At 36.2% G+C, this 24498-nt stretch overlaps 2 protein-coding genes across 6 annotated transcripts; both read left to right on the top strand.

Moving 5' to 3' along the window:
- Positions 1-6682: 6682 nt before the first annotated feature.
- On the top strand, positions 6683-9024 carry LOC138139766 (elongation factor 1-alpha). The gene is made up of 3 exons (XM_069060232.1): positions 6683-6841; positions 7309-8072; positions 8232-9024. The coding sequence occupies exons 2-3, from the start codon at positions 7320-7322 to the stop codon at positions 8865-8867; spliced, it is 1389 nt and encodes a 462-aa protein (XP_068916333.1). The 5' UTR covers positions 6683-6841; positions 7309-7319; the 3' UTR covers positions 8868-9024.
- Positions 9025-10764: 1740 nt separating this feature from the next.
- Positions 10765-24476, top strand: Hcf (Host cell factor). 5 transcript variants are annotated; one of them, XM_069061296.1, is made up of 13 exons: positions 10765-11189; positions 12333-12481; positions 12602-13157; positions 13689-13834; positions 13883-14020; positions 14486-14684; positions 15303-15482; positions 15543-16147; positions 19639-19828; positions 19878-20818; positions 20877-21035; positions 23225-23417; positions 23478-24476. In XM_069061296.1, the coding sequence occupies exons 1-13, from the start codon at positions 11030-11032 to the stop codon at positions 23567-23569; spliced, it is 3708 nt and encodes a 1235-aa protein (XP_068917397.1). In that variant the 5' UTR covers positions 10765-11029; the 3' UTR covers positions 23570-24476. The 5 variants fall into 5 exon arrangements, with proteins under 5 accessions (XP_068917397.1, XP_068917398.1, XP_068917395.1 ...); XM_069061297.1 differs by having other exon boundaries at positions 19633-19828; positions 19890-20818; XM_069061294.1 differs by having other exon boundaries at positions 19633-19828.
- Positions 24477-24498: the final 22 nt, after the last annotated feature.

The raw sequence follows: 24498 nt of genomic DNA, 5'->3' as shown, positions 1-24498 counted from the left end.
AATATTTGTATCGGCAGTTCTTATGATTTACACTTAAAAAATTATCTGTTGCGGACATGACGTGAATCCATCTTATATAACGTGTCTCAGAAATAAGTACCTACCTACATTAATTTTAACTGGTAATAGAACTCGTTAACAGCAACAATATATATTTAAATATATTTTTTTCTTAAACCTTGAAGTTATCCAATTAAAATTATTTGGCACAAATTTCGTTATCCACCTATGAGGACTACTTGATTCGTCAATACCGATAAGCGAAGAATAAAAAGCAAATACAAAAAAACTTTCACTTGTTTTTTGCTAACTTACGCACAGCGGCTAACTGCTGCGCCCGTTGCTGTGACCTGTCATGATAAGGGTAGAAGACAAAAGAGAGAATCATATGGTAGATATTAAATGAAAACAATTTTAATAATAAAAGAATGACTCGAATGAATCGCCCATACCTAAAATAATGACAAACTGTAGGTAAATGTCTTCTAAAATTAGTGTATTAATTCGCAAAAATTCTCACGAAGTGATCAGAGTAGGTACCTAATCACTAATACTAATCATTACAAGAAGTGTTCAAAGACGGTTCAAAGTGACCGCTGTTACTGTCAATTATACAATAATGAAGGCGCCGTCGAAATTATCCTTCCACTCTTTCCAGCATACCTACCTCTGTTATTGCGAATTGTTGTGGCAGCATTTTCCCCACTTCAATTGTATCAGTTGGGATCACTGATCACTGTCAGTGGTTAGGATCGAATTACCAAGTCCTTCATGTAGCCCCTCAAGAAAGTCGCATGGGGAAATTCTCTGGGCTCGATGAGCACTCCCGCACGTATCACTATACACCAACACAACACATATGTGAAAATAAATGCGCCATTTTCACAAAATTTTAGCTTAAATCACAAAATTAACACGTAAACACCTGCCATTTGCAGTCGAATAAAACTAACTAAGAATTTAATCCTCTACCTCGGCCGCACAGCGAAAAAACGTTATTCTAAAAACACAACTTTTTGCGTTGATTTTACAAAAAGTATTATTTCACGGTCACTGTCATTGGGTCAAATAACTAGAAAATGCGAGTAAATATAGACAGCTCGTGAATTTATGGGGGAAAAAAATACTGAAATGAAAATTATACTTCGAAAAAAATGGTACATAACAATTTTGTTGTTCTTAATGAGAACTGTGACGTGTTAATATTAATGTACTTATTTCTGAGTCACGTTGTATAAACAATATAAAATATGGGTATTTAAAAAATATTTAATAATATAATAATTAAATATTTATTCTAAACGATTAAAAAGATATAAAAATTATAAACAACGAAAATTTGAAAACAAACTATTTAGAAATAATGAGAAGCTCTTTTACAAAAAACTAACAGATAATAAAAATCAAACTAATAATGGTATACCAAATATAAATGCAATTAAAGAATTCTGGTCAAGCATATGGTCAAATGAAGTTCAATTTAATAATCAGGCAGAATGGATTCCTCATTTAGAAAATGAGATACCAGATAGATCCACATCATATTCAAATTAGTCTTGAAATTTTAATAAGAAATATTCGACGGGCATAAATTGGACGTTGGCTACCTGACTCTGTTTAATCCTACCCTGGACGCCGCACAGAAGATTAACATAATTTTACTTGTTTTTTTTTCCATAATGATAAGTAAATATTTCGAAAATTTCATATTAGACTTGGAAAGAAACTCCTGTAAAACTTCAAAGTTTAACTAACGTATAGAACTGTTACGTATCAACATTATATCGTTTTAATTTAGGTGAAATTACCTACAAGATTGCGCTTTGTAAAATGCGTAGCTGATTGATATTCTAATGTAAATAAAGAAATAATTAAATTATAAAATATGCAGTATACAGGGTGTTAGGTAAATGTCCTGCCAAACTTTAAAGAAAGTATCAGAATGCTGATCAGATCAAAAAGTCCTCAACTCGTTGAGAACCACTGAAATTGTATTATTACAATCACTACTATCGTAAAAAATTTAAGTAATATTCTTGGAAACGAAACTTTTTCTTAATGCAAATTAAAAATGGCAGAGGAAAAATCTACCCAATTTTGCCTGATAATGAACTGTTGGTAATTGTTCACTTTAACTACTTCTGGAATTTTCGCGTTTTTTCTGGCTAGACAGCCTCAGGGCGTCCTCCTAGATCGTGTCCCACCATTCAAACCTTGTGCAAATGCCTTTTTTTTCTCTCTTGTTGTGTTTCAAGGTCAGTTCAAGGTCGCGCCAAGTCTTAGTATAACTAAAGGGTAAGGAAAATTTTCATTTGCACAAGATTTGACTGGTGGGAAACGATGTAGGAGGACGTCCTGAGGCTGTCTAGCCAGAAAAAACGCGAAAATTCCAGAAGTAGTTAAAGTGAACAATTACCGAACTGTTTACATTTGGGCAGATCATTTACCTAACACCCTGTATACAACTCTTTTATAACCATGCCATAGAAAAACAAAAATTTAAAAAGTTACCAAAATCTTTATGTATGGACTTGTAAATAAAATAAGGAAAAAGAATTATTTCCTAAGTTCCTTGATAGGTAGCAATGGAGAGCGAGACGAGAGCGTTAAATTCATGGCAAAGGTTACCGGAGACCCGGATTAGTAGCGTCGAATTTAGAACATCCCTAACACGTACATTTTCTTCAGTAGGGATTAACGAAATTCTTAGCGTCCCATTTATGGACGCCCGAAATATTAATAGTTCACATAATTGGAAATCCCCTGGAGGTGACCAAATTCATAACTTTTGGTTAAAAAAAATTACTTGTATTTATAAATGCTCATTTGACCATTTTAACGAATTTATTAGTGGGAACCTAACACATTTCCAGAGTTTTTGGTCCATGGTATAACATATCTGAAACCAAAAGATTCCGATGCTAAAAATCCATCAAAATATAGGTCAATCACATGTCTGCCTACAGTTCATAAAATTATGACATCTTGCATTAAAGTAATAATTTATGACCATTGTCAAAAATTAAATATACTTAATGAAGAACAAAAAGGTTGTGCTAAGAAATATTTGGTTGTAGAGAACAACTCATATTAGATACGATAATAATGGAACAAGCTCGAAAAAATAATAGAAATATTTAGAGCTCTCCGTTGCTATCAGAAATCTTTGGTGTTTAAAAAAAATTCGATTATTATAATTTCAGCAACGGGAATAGTACCGCAATCTCTCTTTAAAAATTTAGGTATATTATCATACTCATGTCATATCGTGAGGAAGTTCTTTAACATTAACACAGAACATAATATAAAAACACAACAAAGTCAAAATGTGTAGGTGAGACGCCAGTAGGTAATTATCTTGATTAGCACTGCACTATTACTTGATAGTAATATCCGTAATAGTGTATGTACTCCGGCAAAATTGCCGTGCCGCCGGGTGGTGGAGGGAAATGATAAATATGTTTTGTAGCAAATAAATAAATAAATAAATGTCTTAAATGAGAAAAAATAAAATAACATAGGTACATTATTTGTATTATGTATTATGGTAGGTACTTTGTATCAAAACAACAATTTTTGATATCTTTTACAGAAAAATTAGATGTAGGAAAATGATTACATACAAGTTTCATATTTAATAATATAAAAACTAATAATTTTCTCATCCATATCTTCGAAAATATACATGTTAGGCCCAGCAACACTGAGCTATTTACATTTAAATTTAAATTATTCTTTCCAAAACAAAAATACATTTATAATTTTTAAAGACAATAAATATACAAAAATATGACAAATTGACATTTTTAAACTGTCGAGGGAAAATGTTCATTGTTTGTAGGTACATTACTGCAGCATTTTATCATTCTGTTTTAATTTAAATAAATATGGACTCATGGCGCAACGATATAAATAAATAGCCTGCTACAAGGGTGCTAAAGACAGAGATGAAAACAACAAATGCAAAACAGAGAGGCGAATACTTGTATGTACGAATAAATTAAGCAGTAAATTACTGGATTAATTTTTCACGTGATCTGAAACTTTATGATGCAAATTGCCACTTTGTTAAAAATCATATCGATGTAGGAGTTAACAACTTAATCATACTTAAGACCATCATTATTACCGTACAATCACAATTGTAAAATCGTTAACATCTTCGTTGTCACATGGACACATTAATTTATTTATTCTGCAAGTAAAAAGTAAATTATGTACAAATTGTTGTTATCTATGTGAGACAATATATAATGACCTAGCTCGAGATAATTGGTTTAGAGGACAAAATCGTAAATCTTGATTTTACTCGGTTGTGGCTTCTTCGAGCTATATTTCCTAATAAATAGTTAACAAACCTGCAGGACTTTATTAGAGGGAACCGTGGAATTACGTAAGAATTTATTATCTGTAACTGAAACTATTTATTATTTAAGCTACACCAGTTTTTTTTTACATTCAGGATCAAGTACAATTTCTCTAAGTTCATTTAATTTAAGTGAACCAGAAAAGTCAAAAATTGTGTCTTTTTTTCAATTAAAAATGGGATTTAATACTTTCAAAACTAAAATTAGGTATTTGAAAAATAATCGATTGAGAATCTATAAATTTGATAACATTAATAACAGATTCAGATTCGAGTACAATTTACTAAATTCCCAAAAGAAGGAACTATTATCATTGAATCTAATAATCATGATCTCTTCTAACATAAATCGTTATGTTTATAAAAAAAAACTTTCTATGACAAATAATTTGTTAAACAATTTTTCGTCATAATAGTTAATACGATACTTTCAGCATGGCTTCAGTGACTTCGTAATTTTCCTTCTGATATACTTATTTATCACAGGACACATGGATATGTATATCTCTTTCAGCTCTGTTAGGTCTCGCAAATTATCAATTTTATCGTGACAAATATAGCTCCTTATATTCGTATTTTATTTTTATAAAAATGATCTAACAATTATAACTCCATGAATTATTTATAGTTTTGTCGATTTTGCCATGTAATTCGCAACTTCTAAAGTGCCGCCAATAAAATAAAAAATAAAATCGACATAATTAAAATCAAAATGGATATTATTAAAACGATTCTGATACTGCCCTTGCTACTCAGATTCAATAATTACATTTCTGATAAGACAATTTCAACAATACGGTTTATCAATTTAATATGTAAATTTTGCCAATATCAATGAATTTTTTGCATTATCATAAAAATTTATTTCATTAAGAATACTGTACACTCAAGTTACAAAACAATGCACAGAAACATTACAATATGTAACTTACTGTCATGACTAACGCCATTAAGAATATTTTTATTTAGATAAATATAAAAATAATTTTTATTTGCAAATTCATCGGAAATTTCACTTGGAATTGTCCCGTGTAAAATTTAATAAAAGATAATCACTTAATTGTTTAAAAAAATAATCATTCTTTCAGGGTGTTGAATAGAATTAGGTTTTCGAGTTACACCAACATTTCTTTTGACAATAAATTTGAAATAAGAAATTCAGTAAAAGATTTCACATCATTACCCATTAGTCACAAAGCTCGTGTTGCACAATGTTACACAAAATAAACATTTCCGTATTATCAAATATCTATGCTATCAGCCGTTTCAAATCTTTTGAATATGTAAGTAGGTACGTTTTTATCACTTCTAACTGAAATAAACAATTGTCGAGTTACAGAAACTCTGAAATTCACACCTAAACCCCCATTATGACATATATTTTGGAGCGAGCACAATGATGAAATGTATTTTTCTAGTTATTTTCTATTGACACATTGGCCGAATATTTTCTGGTATTGTACAATGTGATCCAACACTTTAAATGCTTCAAAATCACCCCTAAAATGCTATTAATATGAAGGGTGCAGAAAGTTAAAAAATGCATGTTTTACATTTCCCGTTCTCGATGGGACAGGTTTAAAACTTGTTGCCTGAAAATGCAGTAATTGGGTCAAAAGTTCAAATACCTGTCTACCATTAACACGTGGCCACGTGTTCGGATGTTGGTGTTATGTTAAATAAAAATAAATATTTGTGGAATAAATGTATTATCCATCAAAAATCGAAATGTTTGAATTGCATTTTTTGTTTGTCTTCCACTTTTTTGCAAAGTATGGAAGATAAACGGATGGTAAAATAGGAGACTCATCGACGAGTAAATAACGAGTTAGTGAGATTAAACAATAAAAATAAAATGCAAATGAAATAATTATGTATGCGTCAGGGCGTTACAAGTCTGGTGGCAATCGGAAATTAGCACAAGACAGGAAACAGCGGATTCCAAATTATAAAAATGCCTGATTCTAATGAAATTCGTTAAATAAACAGTAATATTCCAGTTTAGCAATACTTGAATTATTTCAAATATCGTGTTATCAATTATTATGACTATGAATCGCAAATTAGTCATTAGTCGGAGGATACAGTTTCGCACAGCTCACGGTGGAAAATTTCGAATAATTAATCAAAAAGTGTTGCACTTCCGGTGCACCGTGCGAATTAAAATCGAATTCGACCAACTGGCCCGATTTCCGTCGACCAAATCATAATAAACAATTAATCTAAATATTTACAATCGGTTAAAATTGAAAGTAGCGCGTAATTTTGAAACGGTAATTCGTAGACTCTCGTAGCACTTCCGCCGCGCCATCGCCTACGTCGCGTGTGGGGGGAAAGAAAAGAGCGCAACTTGCGGGCCTCTTCCTTTTTGACTTGCTCGTCGTCCGGTGTGGTTGCCGCTTCGTTAAGTTGTAAATTTTGTGTTCCTATTATTTAGGTATTTTGTTAACTGTTGCATTTACTCCATTCCAAATCGTAAGTACACTCGTTTGTATTATTGTTCCACTTGTTTTTTCGCAGCGGGCGCGTATTTATTTGATTTTTAACAGAAAACATACTCCATCACCACGTGTACAGATACATTCCGGTCATGTCCGCCATATGCTGAATCTCAATTTAATCAAGTAGCGCTGTTGTTAACTACGCTTTTCGCTCGATATGCACACTTTCTGTATGTTTTAACGTTTTATTTCGATTTTTCGCACATTCATCGGCGAAATTCTTGCGGAAATAGGATCTTGATAGTCGTGGTCGATCAACCTGTTGGATATTGGTTCGGCGTTCATGATTCACGGTTATAATGCTTTTGTTTGTTAATAACTACTGTGTGATTTTCCGTTGTTCTGTGTGCTTTTTGACAGACTCGCCTACTTGATTTTTGATTATTGCACCACGTGATCGGGTCGTCGTGGCCGTTATTTTTGAAGCAGTGTTTGTTGCAGGTTAGACCAAAATGGGTAAAGAAAAGACTCACATTAACATTGTCGTCATCGGTCACGTAGATTCTGGTAAATCTACTACCACCGGCCACTTGATTTACAAATGCGGTGGTATCGACAAACGTACCATCGAGAAGTTCGAGAAGGAGGCCCAAGAAATGGGCAAAGGCTCCTTCAAATATGCTTGGGTTTTGGATAAGTTGAAAGCTGAACGTGAACGTGGTATCACCATCGATATTGCCTTGTGGAAATTCGAAACAGCGAAATACTACGTCACCATCATCGACGCTCCCGGCCACAGAGATTTCATCAAGAACATGATCACAGGAACTTCTCAAGCAGATTGCGCCGTCTTGATCGTGGCCGCCGGTACCGGCGAGTTCGAAGCTGGTATCTCCAAGAACGGACAAACTCGCGAACACGCTCTTCTCGCCTTTACTTTGGGTGTAAGACAATTGATCATCGGCGTCAACAAGATGGACTCCACCGAACCCCCATACAGCGAGTCTCGTTTTGAAGAAATCAAGAAAGAAGTGTCTTCCTACATCAAGAAGATCGGTTACAACCCGGCCGCAGTCGCTTTCGTCCCGATTTCCGGATGGCACGGAGACAACATGTTGGAGGCATCTACAAAAATGCCCTGGTTCAAGGGGTGGAACATCGAACGTAAAGAAGGCAAAGCTGATGGAAAGTGCTTGATCGAGGCTTTGGACGCGATTTTATCACCAACTCGTCCCACCGACAAACCCCTCCGTCTCCCGCTCCAGGTAAGATTCTCTCAAATTTCGCAAAACATTTCCTATAATGATGACATTCAAATTTCATGATCTCGATGATTTCTAAAGGCTTAATCTTTTCTGAACCGTTTTTGCGACCAGTTGGAATTGTTGGGTGTTGAATTGTTTTAAATGTATTTTTGTTGACAGGATGTGTACAAGATTGGCGGTATCGGAACGGTACCTGTAGGCAGAGTCGAGACTGGCGTTTTGAAACCAGGAACGGTCGTAGTGTTCGCTCCGGCCAACATCACAACTGAGGTAAAGTCTGTTGAAATGCACCACGAGGCCCTGCAGGAAGCCGTTCCCGGCGACAACGTCGGTTTCAACGTGAAGAACGTGTCCGTGAAGGAATTGCGTCGCGGTTACGTCGCCGGTGACTCGAAGAACAACCCACCCAGGGGCGCCGCTGACTTCGTAGCTCAAGTCATCGTTTTGAACCATCCAGGCCAAATCTCCAATGGCTATACTCCAGTTCTAGACTGTCACACCGCCCATATCGCTTGCAAGTTCGCAGAAATCAAAGAGAAAGTCGATCGCCGTTCAGGCAAGACCACTGAGGAGAATCCCAAGGCTATCAAATCGGGAGATGCCGCCATCGTCAATCTGGTACCATCCAAGCCCATGTGCGTCGAATCATTCCAGGAGTTCCCGCCTTTGGGACGTTTCGCTGTCCGTGATATGAGGCAGACAGTCGCTGTAGGTGTTATCAAGAGCGTCAGCTTCAAAGACGCCGGTGCTGGTAAAGTCACAAAAGCTGCAGAAAAGGCTGCCAAGAAGAAATAATTTTAAAATCGAACTCCGTTTTTTCATTTTATATGTTCAGTTTTCAATAAATTTGGAGTTTTAAAGATATTTTATTTGATAACTTGTGATTTTATAGAATAATTCCTCAGTTTTGACATTTCCATGTTTATTACTTACTAATAAATGATTTCGTAAATTTGGGTTTTATTGATTCGAAAACTTTGGATTTTAGATTGGAAGGATATTAATCATGGCCCTTAACCATCTAAAGTTACAGTCCAAAATTTCAATCGTCGAGTCACGTGAAGTTACTATTCTACCGTTAATTTCAAGAACCCTTATCAAAGTGTTAACAACAGAACCGGACTAAAATAATTTCTAACCATCTTTTTAGTACTTGTTACGGTATATTGAAGTTAAGTTATCTTGGTACTTATGAATAATTGATATCGAAACGAATAACAGACGTATACATAATTTTGGGTACTGTCTGATGTCATCCCATCTTAGTGCAACCTCAATCAAAGTTTTCCATATTAAAGATACGACAATGCATTATAAATATTTAAAGAGGATTAAACGGTGCATCTAGATTCACATAGTCAGAACAATATGTTTTCATCAGCAGACTGCACTAAACCGACATTCTGAGAAGTTTACTGAACGTTAAAAATTTTTATTGAAAATCACGTGAACATGACAGACCGTTACAAAGTTCTACAAAAAAGAATTTCAAGAGGAAGGTAAAGCATCGATTCATAGACGGATTATTTTTTAAGAGGCATAACATTACATATCTATGAATAAATAAATTCAAAATAATGAAGATAGAAAAGTTTTAGGAATTTAAATAAATATTAACCCCTACATATTGGTTAAGTATTGACGTATAATCTGTTTTACAAACATTATTTGTTCGGTTAAATTCATTTTACATCAAATTTTACTTATTCACTTAAATCGTTGGTGTATAGTTGACTCAAGTTGCAAAAAACCACTTGTCATTTGCAACAGTATTTTTTTCATATTTTGAACCAAATAAAGGCACAAAGGAACCAGAAAATCATAGTTTGAGTTGAATATTTTCCATATAAGTACAGTTTTAAAGTAATTTCAAATGACTAATGCCTTAAACGTGCTGTTGCAAATGCAAAGTGGTTTTTGCAACTTGAGTCAACTTTAGATGTATGCAGTTTACTTCAGATAAATTAAAAATACATATAATGTTGACTCAAGTTGCAAAAAACCACTTGTCATTTGCAACAGCATTTTTTTCATATTTTTGAACTAGATAAGGGCAGAAAGGGACCAGAAAATCATAGTTTGGGTTGAATATTTTCCATATAAGTACAGTTTTAAAGTAATTTCAAACGACTAATGCCATAAAATTGCTGTTGCAAATCCAAATTGGTTTTTTGCAACTTGAGTCAACTTTACCATAGCAGTTAGACACTTTTTGTTGGTGTTGCAAATTAAAATTATTACGACATTCAAAACTCATTTTATTTTCAACAGTTTACGCTTGGCGTGTCAGTTAATTTAAGACCCTCTTGCAATTTTGACTGTCCAAAAACAATGTAAAATGCAAGTACGCCTCTGTTTAGTGTTCCAATTGACGCTATCCCGACTCCCCTTTTTTATACAGGATGGATTGATCCGCAAGTAGAGCATTCTATTTTCATTCTCTGAATCGTCATTTCATATTTCGCCGTCTGATGTCGCCCGGACCAACTTCAATTTGATTTTTATCAGCAGTACAACTGTTTATACTTATCGCGTGATAATAGTACTTAATTTCATTAGCAGCTTTGATTTTAAGTTTTGTGTCGATTTAAGTGCTGTTGCACGAATAGTATTTGCAATCCGGATTAGAAACCTGATGTGAATTCCGTTGTACGATGGTAGAGGGCGCTGCGGGTTGGCTTCTCCTGTTTTACCGACCGAGTGTTTCTACGCGTTCGTTCTAAGCCGATTTGACGAAAACCTTTTCGATGGTTTTGCCGCTAAAGTTGGTAAAGGGAAGTTATTTTGATAGACATAGTCGAAGTTCATTGTAAACAGTGTTGTTTGTATGATCCGGGGTTACTTAGTGAGATAGCGGTGTGTTTAAAACGGTGGCCGTTTTCGGCTGTGTCCACGTTTGAATTCGCAAACTTGCTGCGATTGGCTTTGTGGATGGTTATGTGCAATGTGATCACGTAATGGCGGGTAAGGCGTTACAGTGGAAATGTGTGGCTAATACCACTGGCCCTCAACCTCGACCAAGACATGGACACCGCGCTGTGGCCATCAAAGATTTGATGGTAGTTTTCGGCGGCGGCAACGAAGGAATCGTCGACGAACTCCATGTTTATAACACGGGTATGTTCCGCTTACCCCGATAAATATGGCGCGGGGATTGTTGTTATTTATATTTACCCCCCGCGGCGGCTTCGTCTGCGACAGCCTCGCCCGATCGTCCCGCACCGCATCCCTCTCGATCCCGAAACACTCAAAAGTCACCCAAAAATTTTCAAATGTCTTTTTTTCGGTATTGTTCGGTTCAAAAACAAACATGGCCGCAAACATCAACATTCTACAAGGACCGTACTGCGATTTTTCGCGTAAACACCAGTCCCACAGGTTGCCCCAACTAGTGAAATTTTTTTCATACAACTTTGACCGCTCTCACTCTGTTAAAGGTTAAGTTCGCTAACCTAGCTCCTTCCCCCTCTATAATAACCTCAGAAATTTCAACACTGTTGCGAGGTGCACATTTTAATTGAACCGCATTTTTCCCTAATTATCGACAATCTTTTCAGCTTAATTAGCGCTCGTGTTAATTCAGCCGTAGTCATCCTCGTTTACACGGTTGTCATATATTTTTTTTTGTCACATAACCACATTTTCATACGTCAAATGTCAACAATGGCTGCTGATCCGTTTGTTTACCCCAAAAATAAATTACCAGAGAAAGTGCAAATCAAAATTTTATCATCGCTCTTCAATTTTGTATTCACATCACGTGTTATTTAAAATTATAAAAATCTATTCCGAAACGCAAAAGAGAAAAGTACTTTCTAATGCTAAAGCTGCCATCACTTAAAACTTGAATTGTACAGTGCAGAAACGTGACTTAAATATTTTGTAACAAATTGAAAAAAAAAATCAAGTCTTGTTACCACGAAATTTACAAATAAATTATAAATAAATAAGCGATTAAAATAGTGGACACAGTTTTTGATTCATAAATATTTATAGGTTGGCGTTGTTTTTGCCGGAAGTATCGCACTTTTTGTGCTAATAATTTCTTTATTCAAAGTTTCTAAAATTTTAAATCCGTAGAGTAAGGATTAATTTTAATGTTCTATGATTACACAATTTTTAGAATTGTGCGTACAAAGAAAAAATTGTTTTTGCCTTATTTCAGTATAAATTTTGTTACGAAATAATTAATGTATACTTTGCATAATAAGAACGCGCTGATGTTTGGAATATTTGATTGAGTTCTTGTTATTTTTTTAGCAACAAATCAATGGTTCGTGCCTATGACAAAAGGTGATGTCCCTCCAGGATGTGCCGCTTACGGTTTCGTGGTCGACGGGACGCGTCTTTTGGTGTTCGGGGGTATGGTGGAGTATGGAAAATATAGCAACGAACTTTTCGAACTTCAGGTGAGCGATTGCGAATTTATCAATTTTTCCGAACAAAACTGTAGTTATTTAAATATTGAAGGTCGCCACTACAATGGTAAATTTTCGCATTGAATTGCTAATAATTTGTGTTTGAATCAGGCATCAAAATGGGAATGGCGTCGATTAAAACCGAAACCTCCTAAATCCGGTCCTGCCCCTTGCCCACGATTGGGCCACAGTTTCACGCTAGTGAACAACAAAGTCTACTTATTCGGAGGCTTAGCAAACGATAGTGCCGATCCAAAAAATAATGTGCCGAGATACTTGAATGATTTATACACCCTGGATATACGTACCTCCCCCGTTCAATGGGACATTCCCATAACAAGCGGTTCGTCGCCACCACCTAGGGAATCTCACACGGGTGTCGCGTACTGCGACAAGAAAAATAACAAGTCGTTTCTGGTTATTTACGGTGGAATGAGCGGGTGCAGATTGGGTGATTTGTGGTTTTTGGAGACTGAAACCCGCACATGGAGCAAACCCCAAATATCGGGAACGACGCCTTTGCCGAGGTCGCTTCACACTTCCACGCTGATAGGACACAGAATGTTCGTTTTCGGCGGTTGGGTGCCTGTAGTAGCTGACGAAGTTAAAACGTCCACTAACGAAAAAGAATGGAAATGTACGAGCACCATGGCTTGCCTGAATTTAGGTAAGATAAATCAGTCGACGGGCATTTACAACAATTACTCAAAATCCGTATAAAAAGTCATTACAAATATATTTATTTACATAAGTTGCTATCTATTTCAATCAATTTTAATCGATGCTTTTACAAAGCCTTACGGAAGAGAAAATCTTGATTTCTCGTAAATTTTTATAATTTCATCTTTCAAAATAGTTTGTCTTGTGGTAGTCTTGTCGAATTAGCGTTATCTTTAAAAATGAAAACCAAAATGTGTTTGCGGTATTAAATTCATTATTGTTGTTTATCACTTTTAAAGAACACCATATTTTGGCATTTTGTGGAAAGAAAAAAAAGTAATTTTACCGAGAGTGTCAAATATTGCGGTCGTCGTGTTACAGTGTTGTTACATGTGTATGTGTGTGTTTGTTGTGGGGGTGATTCTGTCAATATTTTAATACCGTAAAAGATAAAAATAATTCTAATCAATGCTGGCCGCCCACATGACGATTGCATCGCGTTTTAATGGTTAAAAATTGAAATGTTGTAATGTTACAGAAACAATGAGCTGGGAACAGCTCAATATTGAAGCAGGTGAAGAAAACGTGCCGTGTGCCAGGGCCGGGCATTGTTCAGTCGGTGTAAGTACGCGTCTCTACATTTGGTCTGGACGAGACGGATACAGGAAAGCTTGGAAAAATCAGGTAGTATGAGTAGAAAATGCATAGTGCTTTAATAAAATTTTGGGACAGGTCTGTTGTAAAGACATGTGGTATTTGGAAGTGGACCGGCCCGCACCTCCGAGCAGAGTGTCTTTAGTAAAAGCGGGAACTCACTCGTTAGAAGTCAATTGGAACGGTTCCCCATCTATTCAGATGTACATTTTGCAGGTGCGTACTTGTTGAAGCCGGGAGTTATTTTTTTATTTTTTTAATTTGTTCTTTTGTCTCATTTGTTTCATTTGTTTGGATTCAAATTAAAATATATTACATTTTTGTCGTGACGTTTGTTTTAATTTAAATTAAGCGAGAGTCGCAATGATCGATTTGATAACAATGTTATCGGGCCGTTATGTTATTTGCGGTTTAAGTTGGTATTACTGCACGTCGAAATTGTCAAGTTAAAACAATTGCGTGTTTGGACATCCTGGTTTGTAGAAATTTCGATTATTGGAGTTGACGTGGATGATTCTTCGGTTAATGTTGTCCTGGAGAGAAAGGTTACGTTGTTAAATTGGCAATTGAGTAATTATTCTTAGTTTAGTATTTGTTCCGACTGTCCGGGTGTAAGATTGCGGTTTTCTTGTCGTTGTCTTGTAAACAATCATATGGAGTGAATTTACATGTTGTGTTCAGATTCAAAAATACGATTTGCCAACGCCTTCTTCTGCATCAAATCTTGCATCTAAACCAGTGCCTGCAGTGCCTCCATTATTGGCTTCGCCCAAAGCAACACCAGTGGCCAAAGTACCGCCGGCAGTGACGCAACCTAAACAACCAATCGTTCAAACAAATCAAGTTGGTAGTCCCCCTAAAACAACAACACAAATTAAAGGTAATATGACAAGTAAATAACGTATCGACGAATAACCGAAATTTGTCTACATATTAGAAATAATAATTGATTTGGTGACGCGAAATGTGGGGAAAAATAACAAAAGTTCAACAGTGACAGGCCAATGTCCCGCCATCGATAAATAACAAGAACACGGTAATTTACCTTTTATTTTTTTGACGACTTGTTCAGTGGCTATGATGTTGGCCTGTAGATCAGTGTTTGGGACACCTGTATTTTGGAGTTTCTTTTTTTTTTCTAATATGTACTCACTGTCATTCATCCATCGAGTTTGGTACTTTCTCTCTATTGTTTCATGCATGATTATTTTGATTTGATTTGATTTGGTGTTTGTTCAAAATTTTACTGGACGTGATTGCGCGCAGCTTTGGTTTGCCATGCAAGTAGCGGTAAATTTGTTTTTATTATTATTATTATTATTTTACGTGGAGGAGTTTAACAAACGAAGAAACAACGATGCGTCATACTCGGCGCCAAGTTTTGTTCGACGTGGATCGGAGTATTCGCATCAGTTTTTTTCAGTTTGTGAAACTCGTTCGAAGAATCTTGTTTTTTTTTTTTTGTATTTGAAATAACCAGTGTTCTTATTATTTATAGTTCGAAATGCGGTGAAAAATACATCAGCATGTGCTCCACTCTTAATTGCACCTCCACAGAGTGCCGTGAATACTGATCCCACACAAGCTAGTATGTTGTCAGGCATTCAGGCACTAGCTGCAGCAGCTGCTGCTACCCAAAAAATAACTGTTGCCCCACAAACATCTCAAATCAAAATTGGTGATTATCATAAGGCGGTTGCCTTTTCATGGTGAAACTTACGTGAGAAATCTCTTCCAGCTTCGCCGAACGTGCGGGTTCAAGGCACGACCGGTCCGATAATAAGGCAGACATCACAAGTGGCGGGCAAACCGCTGATAGTTCAAAAAGGCAGCAGTATTATACAAAAGAGCGGCATACAGCAGCAGGTTGTCACGTTAGTCAAAACCAGCACGGGCATGACTCTGGCGACGCTACCTAAAGCCGGCAACATTGTACAGAACAAATCGCCACAACAACCCAAAAACACAATAGTCAAAATAATGCCGAGCAATCCGACTAGTAAAGTCTTGACAACGGTCAAAGCCATACCGTCGAATCTGATACAGATGAACAAAGCGACCGGAAAGTTGATGCTGTCGAAGAACGCAACCGGACAGATACCGACCATCAACAACCAACAAGTCATTGTTGTCAGTTCGAATAGCGGCATCAGAAATATGCAGTCCGCCACTAATGCTCAAACAGTTTCTGCTGTCAAGTCCACAACGGTAAATGTACAACCGATAGCGTCCTCCTCGGCGATTACAGGAATACAAGGTGTTAAAATCGGGAAACCCATCACCCTGTCGATGCCCATGACAGTCGTCGGGTCGCCCAAAACACTAACCATCTCGAAAAATACAGTAAGTTGTCCAGTACTTGTAGTGCAAATTTGCTTTTTGACGAACGTGTTGTTTAAAATACTAGTCTTTAAGCTTTTCAAACAAGTAAGTATGCACACTAGATTAAAAACAGTAACAGTAAATTAAGCTCTCCACAAGTTTCGACAGTTCCCACCAGCTCGGTGGATTACGTCAAGCATTATTCCGACAAGGCTTTTTTTTTGTGTCTGTGTGTGTTGCGCAAGTTTTTCTGAAACAATTTTACTTGCCGGAATCTCGTATTTTACCTTCATCCTACAACCAATTAAAGGACATTGGTTTGTGTTGACTCTCCGCGGAGAAATTTTTCACAGATCTGCCATATTATGGTAGGAAGTGGAATTAGCTGATTGTAAAATAATAAAACGCTTGGTTGGTGGATGAGGATATTTTTCACTGTGCTCTGTTAAGTCACTGCGATCTATCTTCTTTGTAACAAAAATTTCTTCTCAAAAAGTAGAAAGGTTGGGTTGTACTTGTTTGCTATTTGCGTTTAATTTTATGTTTATAAATTTAGTATCGGAAAAATGAATGTTTAAAAAAGTGTGCGCAAAAAATGTAGTTGCTTAAAACTCCAGATGCAATTGATGAAGAATTTTGTATTGTCATAGTTGATCGGTCTAAATTATTTTCAACAATCTCATACGTTTGTGCGTTAGCCATCTTTGTTTTGTTTGTGAGAAAAATTTCTTGTCGAAAATATGGAAAATTTAGATATTTATATATATTTTTAAACGTGTAAAAACCTATAGGTTCCCTATTGGAAAATGTTCAGTGTCGGAGTAATTAAATTGGGAAATCATTAAAAACAATATGTGTATGTACTTACTGAACGGTAGAAGAAATCGGTAATACATAATTTTATTTTAAAGTTGTTTTTAAGGGTTTAAATAATTTTTTTTGTTCGACACAGTCAGAATGTGAGAATTTTCCCCTGTGTGAACGAATTTTGATAAATCTCACAACTTGTCAAAACAAAGCGTCAAGCCAATTTTGAAAATTTTAAGCGATTTGGAGCCTTTAAGGAGCTCGTCGAACAAAATAAAGTCGTATTCAACCCGTTCTTGTGTAAATTGGGCTCTTTATGGCATGAGTGGGCCAGTTTAAAATGCGAGTGAAACGAGCGTTTGAAAGGCCCACGAGTTAAATAATGTACTATTAAGGATCTCACGCAGCTCTACTTCATTTTCTTTGTATTCGAAATAGATTTTCAAAAAATAGCCTGCTGTTCTGTTAAAGAAACGATTGTGATTAATTTTATATAACATCGTATAGGAGTCTGCAGAAACTGTTTTAAGTCTTGAAAACATTAATAACAAAAATGTTTACAAAAAGTATGCATATTTACAAAGCCGATGAATTGAATTAATAAAAAAATATTGTTTTAAAATTGTTGAGAGCTTAAAGCACCGCTTCTTTTATCTTTTTTCTTTAATTTTCGTTATACATAATTTGAAAAATATATTTACGATATTTGATGGATCAGCGCCCAGTTTTATTTCAAGTTTGAAGAGTCGGAATCATGTTTTTTTTTTTACTTCGGTAATAATTTCGCTATCGCGAGCTTTGAAAAAATGTTAAAAAATACAAGGTGATCAAGAAGGACCGTACAATTAAGAACATTTTTTTATTCGGCTATTTACAACACTGCAATATGTTTTGTTGGTTTATTTGACAGATATCTGACGTTAACAGCGACAAAATGGTAAGTTATGAGACTTATGAGAGTAAAGATTAATGGCAAAAAGAAATTATGTAAATACATATAGAACAGTTTTCTAAAAATTAACATTTTGCTACAAACGTAAATTTGTAACATTTAAAAATAAAATTCGGTATTATCACTTTGTATAATTGTTTAAAAAGTAAAACAATTCATAAAAAGCATCAATATTTAAAAATCTCATGCATCGGAAAACCATATTTGGTCGTGAGTCCGTCCAAAATCTTATGTACATATGTGATGAACAATGTTGGCAATGAAACAATTGAAAAGTACTGGTATTTTTTGTCTCGTAATTCGCACTGACTGAATTTTTTAACTTGAGACGACATTAAAAACATTTTTGGTTATGCCGGTTACGTTTATGCTATTACAAAAATGAACCTTTGATTGTAATTTTCAAATTTGCCAAATTTCATTGTTACCAACAGACGCAGTCATTCTTGATCACACCGTATAGTCTATTTTTTAATCAAAGAACCACAACCTGTTGATTTAGGTTTGCAAGTATAAAATTTTACTGAACTTAGGGAATTTAATGATATCTATTGGCCAACGCTTGTCATTTTTAATGTCAAAGTACGCAAACTCGCATCTAAAATTTGAACGTGTTATTAAAAATGCCTCGCAAAGTAAGACATTTATTAAACTCTCTAATTACATAGTTGTTACTAACTTTATTAACATGCCGAGCTACTAATATCTCTAATAACCTCAATTTTTATATGATGAGATTTTTCACCCTACGTCAAAAGTGTACAATGTCAGCTTTATTTTGGCTGTAAATGGCGGTGTTGTGGTTATTTGATTAAAAAAACAGCTGGGGGTTATTACAATGCGTCGATTCCATAATGTAGATTCAAAGAATTGAGTGGTGTAAGTTGTGTTTCAATTTCAATGTAATTGATTATTCTGGAATAACTAATTTATTTAAATGAGTGATCAGTAGTGGCCCCTTTCGATTATCAGCAGAAACAAATGAGAACACAGACTAAGAAAGGGTCATCTAATTACATAACCTAAATTGAAACATCAAATGCAAATGCGTTCTCTACGTGATGGTGATGCGCTATTGCGCTGTAGAAGTGTAGAGGTAAAGTCAAAACGAAACATGGCATCACGTGGTTTGCGCAGAAGACGAATGTGGAATTTGTAAATCACTTGAATTCAGCTTACGTATATAACAGTGGTGGAGTCAAAAGATTTTTCTTTTGTTTATGCTGTACAGGGTGTAGGGGAATGTTCTGAGAATTCTGAGATGAAGATAGTTTTCATCATTCTGTTAAGAGGTTCTACAACAAAAGTAGATGATCTCGGTGTAGAATTTCTTTCATGAAGAAAATGAGTTTTGGTTAACTGTTTGCCCCTAAACTGACCATTGTATGATACGCCAGTGCCAGCGGTAAATTGCAGAGCGCGCATCCTAAGCTCCGCCCTGTCATCTTTCGTTTTGACTCTACCTTTCTAACAATCCACTAATCCAGTTGTTATTCGTTTCGGAGTGGGAGAAGTTTGACCAAAATTGTTTTTCATAGTCTGCAATGATTCTACTGTTGCATTTGGATTTGTAATTTGTACGTAGAATTTTTAATAATTTATTTTCGTGAATATAATTATTACACCCGACCTTGTCTAATAAGATCTTGCATTTCTCAATTTAAAATTACCATCTTGTGACTAATTCCTGAAAGGTAGTACATACTTGAAATGTTTTAAAAATTGTGACAGAGTACAATTTGTTTAGAAACAGGTAATGATTGGCGGGAAACCGGTCACCGTGCAGATGGCCGGCGGAAACAAAGTTACGCTGATGCAACCTCAACAAGGTCTGGGCAAGATCGTTCGACTGCCGGTGACTTCGACAATCGCTTCGTCCAACAACGCCGAACAACCCAAGTTGGTGGTGGTATCGCGGCCCAAACAACCCACAGCTACAATAGGTTTGTAGCCCACGCTTCGCACCCTCCGAGTAATTTGTTGTAATCCAAGATTTCCCGACAGCCTCTTCGTCGTTCGACGGTCCGGCGACGACGGACGCGGCGTTGGCGGCACTAGCGGCGGAGGCGGGTTTAATCGACCCCAAACCCGTGAAAGACGTCTCGGTGGCCGAAGAAGTTGGAGAGACCGCGGAGCAGAACTTAATCAGGCAGTTGGAAGACAACAACGTGGAACCGCCACCGACGGCGACGGAGTCTCCCACCGGCGAAGATTCGACAACCATATTGTTCGACAACAACGGCATCAACCCGACCCTGGGTCTGAAAGGCGGTTCCCTGCGTACGCTCACGATGCCCCCGTTCAAGCCTTTCAACTACAAAATGGGCCTGAGAGGCGGTAGCAAAGATTCGCTGGAGGTGGCACACAATCAGAACAATGAAGAGGCGACCAACGACGAGAACATGACGGACGCCACATCGATGAACGGCACCATCGGCGACGGCAGCGAGAAGATGGAGGTGACGTCTTTGAAAGAGGAGAGCATGGAAGAGAACGAAGAGGACAAGTTCGAGAGCACTAATTTGGACGGTGAGTTGGGTGGCGGCTTTGCCGGCGGTCAAGAAACTGGCGGTTTCGCCGAACGACAAGAACCATCCGGAGAGAATGCCCTTGATGAAGTGAAAAAAGAAGAGGGCGACGCCTTATCTGCCTTAGCCTCGGCCGCTTTAGACCACTCAAAAGAAAACAAGAAGACTGATACTGTGAATAATATTACGGAAGCGATTAACAAGGAGTTATGGCACACGGTCGGGTTCATTAAAGGGAACAGTTGTGACGTACTAAGCTATTTTCTGTTGGACGATTTTTCCGATTTGTCAGTTGATAGTTTGCCAGATTTGTCTGGATATTCAAGAATTCAACTTGAACCAGGTACTGCCTACAAATTTAGAGTGGCGGCTATCAATTCAGTAGGAATCGGCGACTGGAGCGAGGTACGACACGTGCGACTCTTATTCGAAGACATTTTCATTTAAAAATACTTTTTGACAGGTCTCTGCCTTCAAGACTTGTCTGCCAGGCTTCCCAGGAGCTCCATCCGCCATCAAAATAGCCAAATCTGGAGACGGTGCGCACCTCTCGTGGGAACCCCCCAGCAGTAATCAAGGAGATATCTTGGAATATTCTGTTTATCTTGCCGTACGCGGAAAAGTAAGTGCAAGTGTTTTATGTTAAAAGAAATTAAATGCACACAATAACAAAAGTTGAGTCGTAGATTGATACGTAGAGCTTAATTCAAACCAGAACAGGACAAGGACGGAGCTTAAGATGCGCGCCGTTGAAGTGACCAGTGGCGTATCAAATAATTACTATTTACTTATTTGAATTTTAAATACGGTTTTTGTATTTTACACAACACAAGTAGTACACAAGTGATAGACAACAATAAGCGTAAAAACAGGAAAAGTTTTACTTTTTAACGCCGCCACTGTCATACACGTCCTTCCCTTGAAACAATGGACTGAGCCGACGTCTGAAATTGCCTTTCTACGCAGACTACGTGATGTCCTGTTCTGCTTTGAATCGCACTCTACGTCTTTATCAAGATATCTAAATTTATTGTCAGTTGTTATTGACAGATGTGATCGACTTCCGTTTTTCATGGCCAACTGGACTCTCAAATGTTCTTAATTGTAAAGGTGTTTTTTTTAAATTTGAACCATTCGTCTTAAAAAAGAGTGATTTTTCAAACTGCATATTAAAAACACGCAAAAAGTGAGGTTAGGTTTAAACAGCGATCAGAGTTGTAATCCGGTGCTGCGTTCACAATCGACTCTTCAACGCCAGCTTCGACGCCAAATTAAAAAAAAACACCCACTCTTATACCGCATGAGCAACAATAACTGTTTTAGTTGGTCATAAAAATTTTACTTGAAATTGGCAAGACTGAATTGTACCTATAAAATTTTCAAAGTTGTTTCAAATTCGGATTATCTATGAAAATATTTAGTTGGCAGTATTGTGATTTGTCATAATAAATCTATTTTAGGTTATAATTGAATTGCACTAAATCAACTAAGGAATTGACAAAACGAATATTTATAAAAACGAAACGTCATGTGATAGGACCTGACGCCAATGTAACAAAAAATATCTTGGCCTGCTGCGTGTTTAAAACAATCGTGAACGTCTAATATACACCGTACACTGATAGATTCCACGTTTTTAAATTCTAGTTCCAAAACATAACGCAGTGAAAAGTACTAAACTCTCCATCGTAAATTGTTTCACGTTGTTTAGGAAACCATTGTAGCTTTGCAGATTAATTCCCGAGTGTAGTAATCCTACGCCTATGATGTTCTTTACTGAATTACAGCTGTCAGTCCGAATTAAGTTTCAGTACAAGTGTTTTCGGTTGTTATAAACTGTTGAAATTATTGAGTTTTCGAGTATGAATGATATAACAAATGTTTTGGGCGCTATTCTACTTTTTACCACGTAGACACTTGTCTCTGTGTATGTCAAAAAACGTGCAATCGGTGTACGGAGTATATTTCCGTTTTTTATTGTTATTATTGACAGCTGACATAAATTTCAAATTTAAACGTCTGGGTTTTTGCAATATTTTATTGATAAAATGTGAATGGACGCAAAAAGACACCATAGATTTATTGCCAACTCAAACAGCAATAGATCAGTTCCATATCCCCACCCCTATCAGCTATTAGGGTAAACAAACCGGCAAGGTTATGTTGTAAACCTGTGTTCTGAACAATACCGGCCCGATAACAGACGAGATTTCTGGACTTACAGTTATAAAATGATCAGAACACAGCAACACAGCACAGCCAACAACTCCACAAAACGAAGGCACTACACATGAGAACAAATTTTTGAGTTGACAAGTGCACAGCTAATTACACTTTTTGAAATTACAATTTTTTCGAATATACTTTTTATTCAGCGAAGCCCGATAGAAATTTTAAAACTTTGGCACTTCCCTATTAGAACTCACTACAAAACTGGTTTGTTTATCCTAATAGCTGAGAACTGTGGTGGCGATATGGAAGTCAGCTATTGTTGCTCACGCGGTATTTGTCTGCACAGTATTTTTTATTTTTTTTTTTACTTGACGTTTTTCAATAACCTTGTTAGCGTAATGTAAAATGTTTTTTAAAAAACTTGAGTGCACTGCATAATGAGTTAGTGATTAATGAAAGTGTTTTGATTATCGTTGAATAAAAAATAATTCCAAAACAAATTTTATGAAATGAATGGGCGTTTAACAGATTTTTGTCATTTTGTCACCTCGTTTATTCAATTTATGATGTTCGTAAATGCAATTGATATTGTCCGTCCACATTCAAAGAACAACTTTTAACGAGTTTTATCAATTTCAGGAGAAAGCCACTCCTCCAGTGCAACTAGCGTTCGTGCGAGTGTACTGCGGCCCGAACAACTCTTGCGTGGTCCCGAATGCTACCTTGGCTGCTGCCCATTTGGATACGTCTACAAAAGCGGCGATAATATTTAGAATCGCCGCCAAAAATGACAAAGGTTACGGACCCGCCACGCAAGTAAGGTGGTTGCAAGGTAGGTCATGATCAGTGTGGTTCACGTTCGTCGCTCATTTTTGCTGTTTTTTTTTCGTAGATTCACAGACCACAAATAAATCCACGAAGCGTTTACAAGAGGAACGTCCCATGTTTAGCAAGAAAATGAAATATGAAAAAGATGAGAATTAAAATGAAAAGAATGCCTGTGAGGAGTGAATTAGTTACTAAACAAACAGACGGGGCTGTTAAATTATCATCTTTTTTTTTTGTCATTCGCGTGCCCCCAGTTTGTCTTTGATAATTCCTGTTTTATTTACTTGAGGAAAAACATTCTAAAATGTATTTATTTCAGACGAAACTGTGTTAGTGACTTGAAGTCCTATTTTATTTGTATAACAAGTAGTAACAAAACTTATTTACGATAAATTCGTGCGATATCGCTAACGATATCTTTTAGCAAGCATTAACAGTGTAAAAGGAATGGTTGACTGTGTAATACTACTTTTCTCTATTTTTTACTATAAAATCTTCAGCTTTTAAACATTTTAAAAAATGAAGATCTTGTATTATTTGTAGATTGTTATAATAAGGTAAGGCTTAGGAATTTCTTTATTGATGTTGTCCGTAGTACAAAATTGTCAATTGCGGATATCACAATATACGTTTGCACATTTTGTTCCCACTTATTTTTCTTTCTTTCTTGCTAACATGGAATTGTTTATTCAGTTAACATGTTAAATTATTTAGTTGCATTGTAACAAGTAGACCTATACTAGAACAGACAGACATTGTAAATATTTATTGATCAATCATTAAAAACAATTCATTTCGTTTCTGGTTACATTTATTTTTAAAATATAGTTTATAAAACGAAAGAAATTATTGAGCGGCCAAACGTCGCGATCTTTATATCGCGGAACCTAATGAGATGTTTCCAAGATGTTCAATAAATATTTTCTTTTACGTGAAACAGAAATGTATAATTTTTAATTGAACTTTTCTGTAACTATTTTATCTATACATATAGCAATATCATATTCTTCAGTTTGTTACTATTGTAAAAAATTTATATTGCAAAAATAAATCATTCTGTTAACGAAGTGATTTCTCTGAGAGAT

This window comes from Tenebrio molitor, chromosome X (assembly GCF_963966145.1).
Source record: "Tenebrio molitor chromosome X, icTenMoli1.1, whole genome shotgun sequence".
NCBI lineage: Eukaryota > Metazoa > Arthropoda > Insecta > Coleoptera > Tenebrionidae > Tenebrio > Tenebrio molitor.
Note: the sequence above shows the minus strand (reverse complement) of the source record. Positions and strands in the feature narration are given on the sequence as shown.

What these genes read in the sequence shown, in the direction of transcription:
- LOC138139766 (XM_069060232.1), top strand. Translation starts at nt 7,320, where the DNA reads ATGGGTAAAGAAAAGACTCACATTAACATTGTCGTCATCGGTCACGTA. An exon ending in CCCTCCGTCTCCCGCTCCAG is followed by an intron (nt 8,073 to 8,231) that starts GTAAGATTCTCT and finishes TTTTGTTGACAG; the next exon opens with GATGTGTACAAGATTGGCGG.
- Hcf (XM_069061294.1), top strand. Translation starts at nt 11,030, where the DNA reads ATGGCGGGTAAGGCGTTACAGTGGAAATGTGTGGCTAATACCACTGGC. An exon ending in ACTCCATGTTTATAACACGG is followed by an intron (nt 11,190 to 12,332) that starts GTATGTTCCGCT and finishes TTATTTTTTTAG; the next exon opens with CAACAAATCAATGGTTCGTG. An exon ending in GGAAAGCTTGGAAAAATCAG is followed by an intron (nt 13,835 to 13,882) that starts GTAGTATGAGTA and finishes ATTTTGGGACAG; the next exon opens with GTCTGTTGTAAAGACATGTG.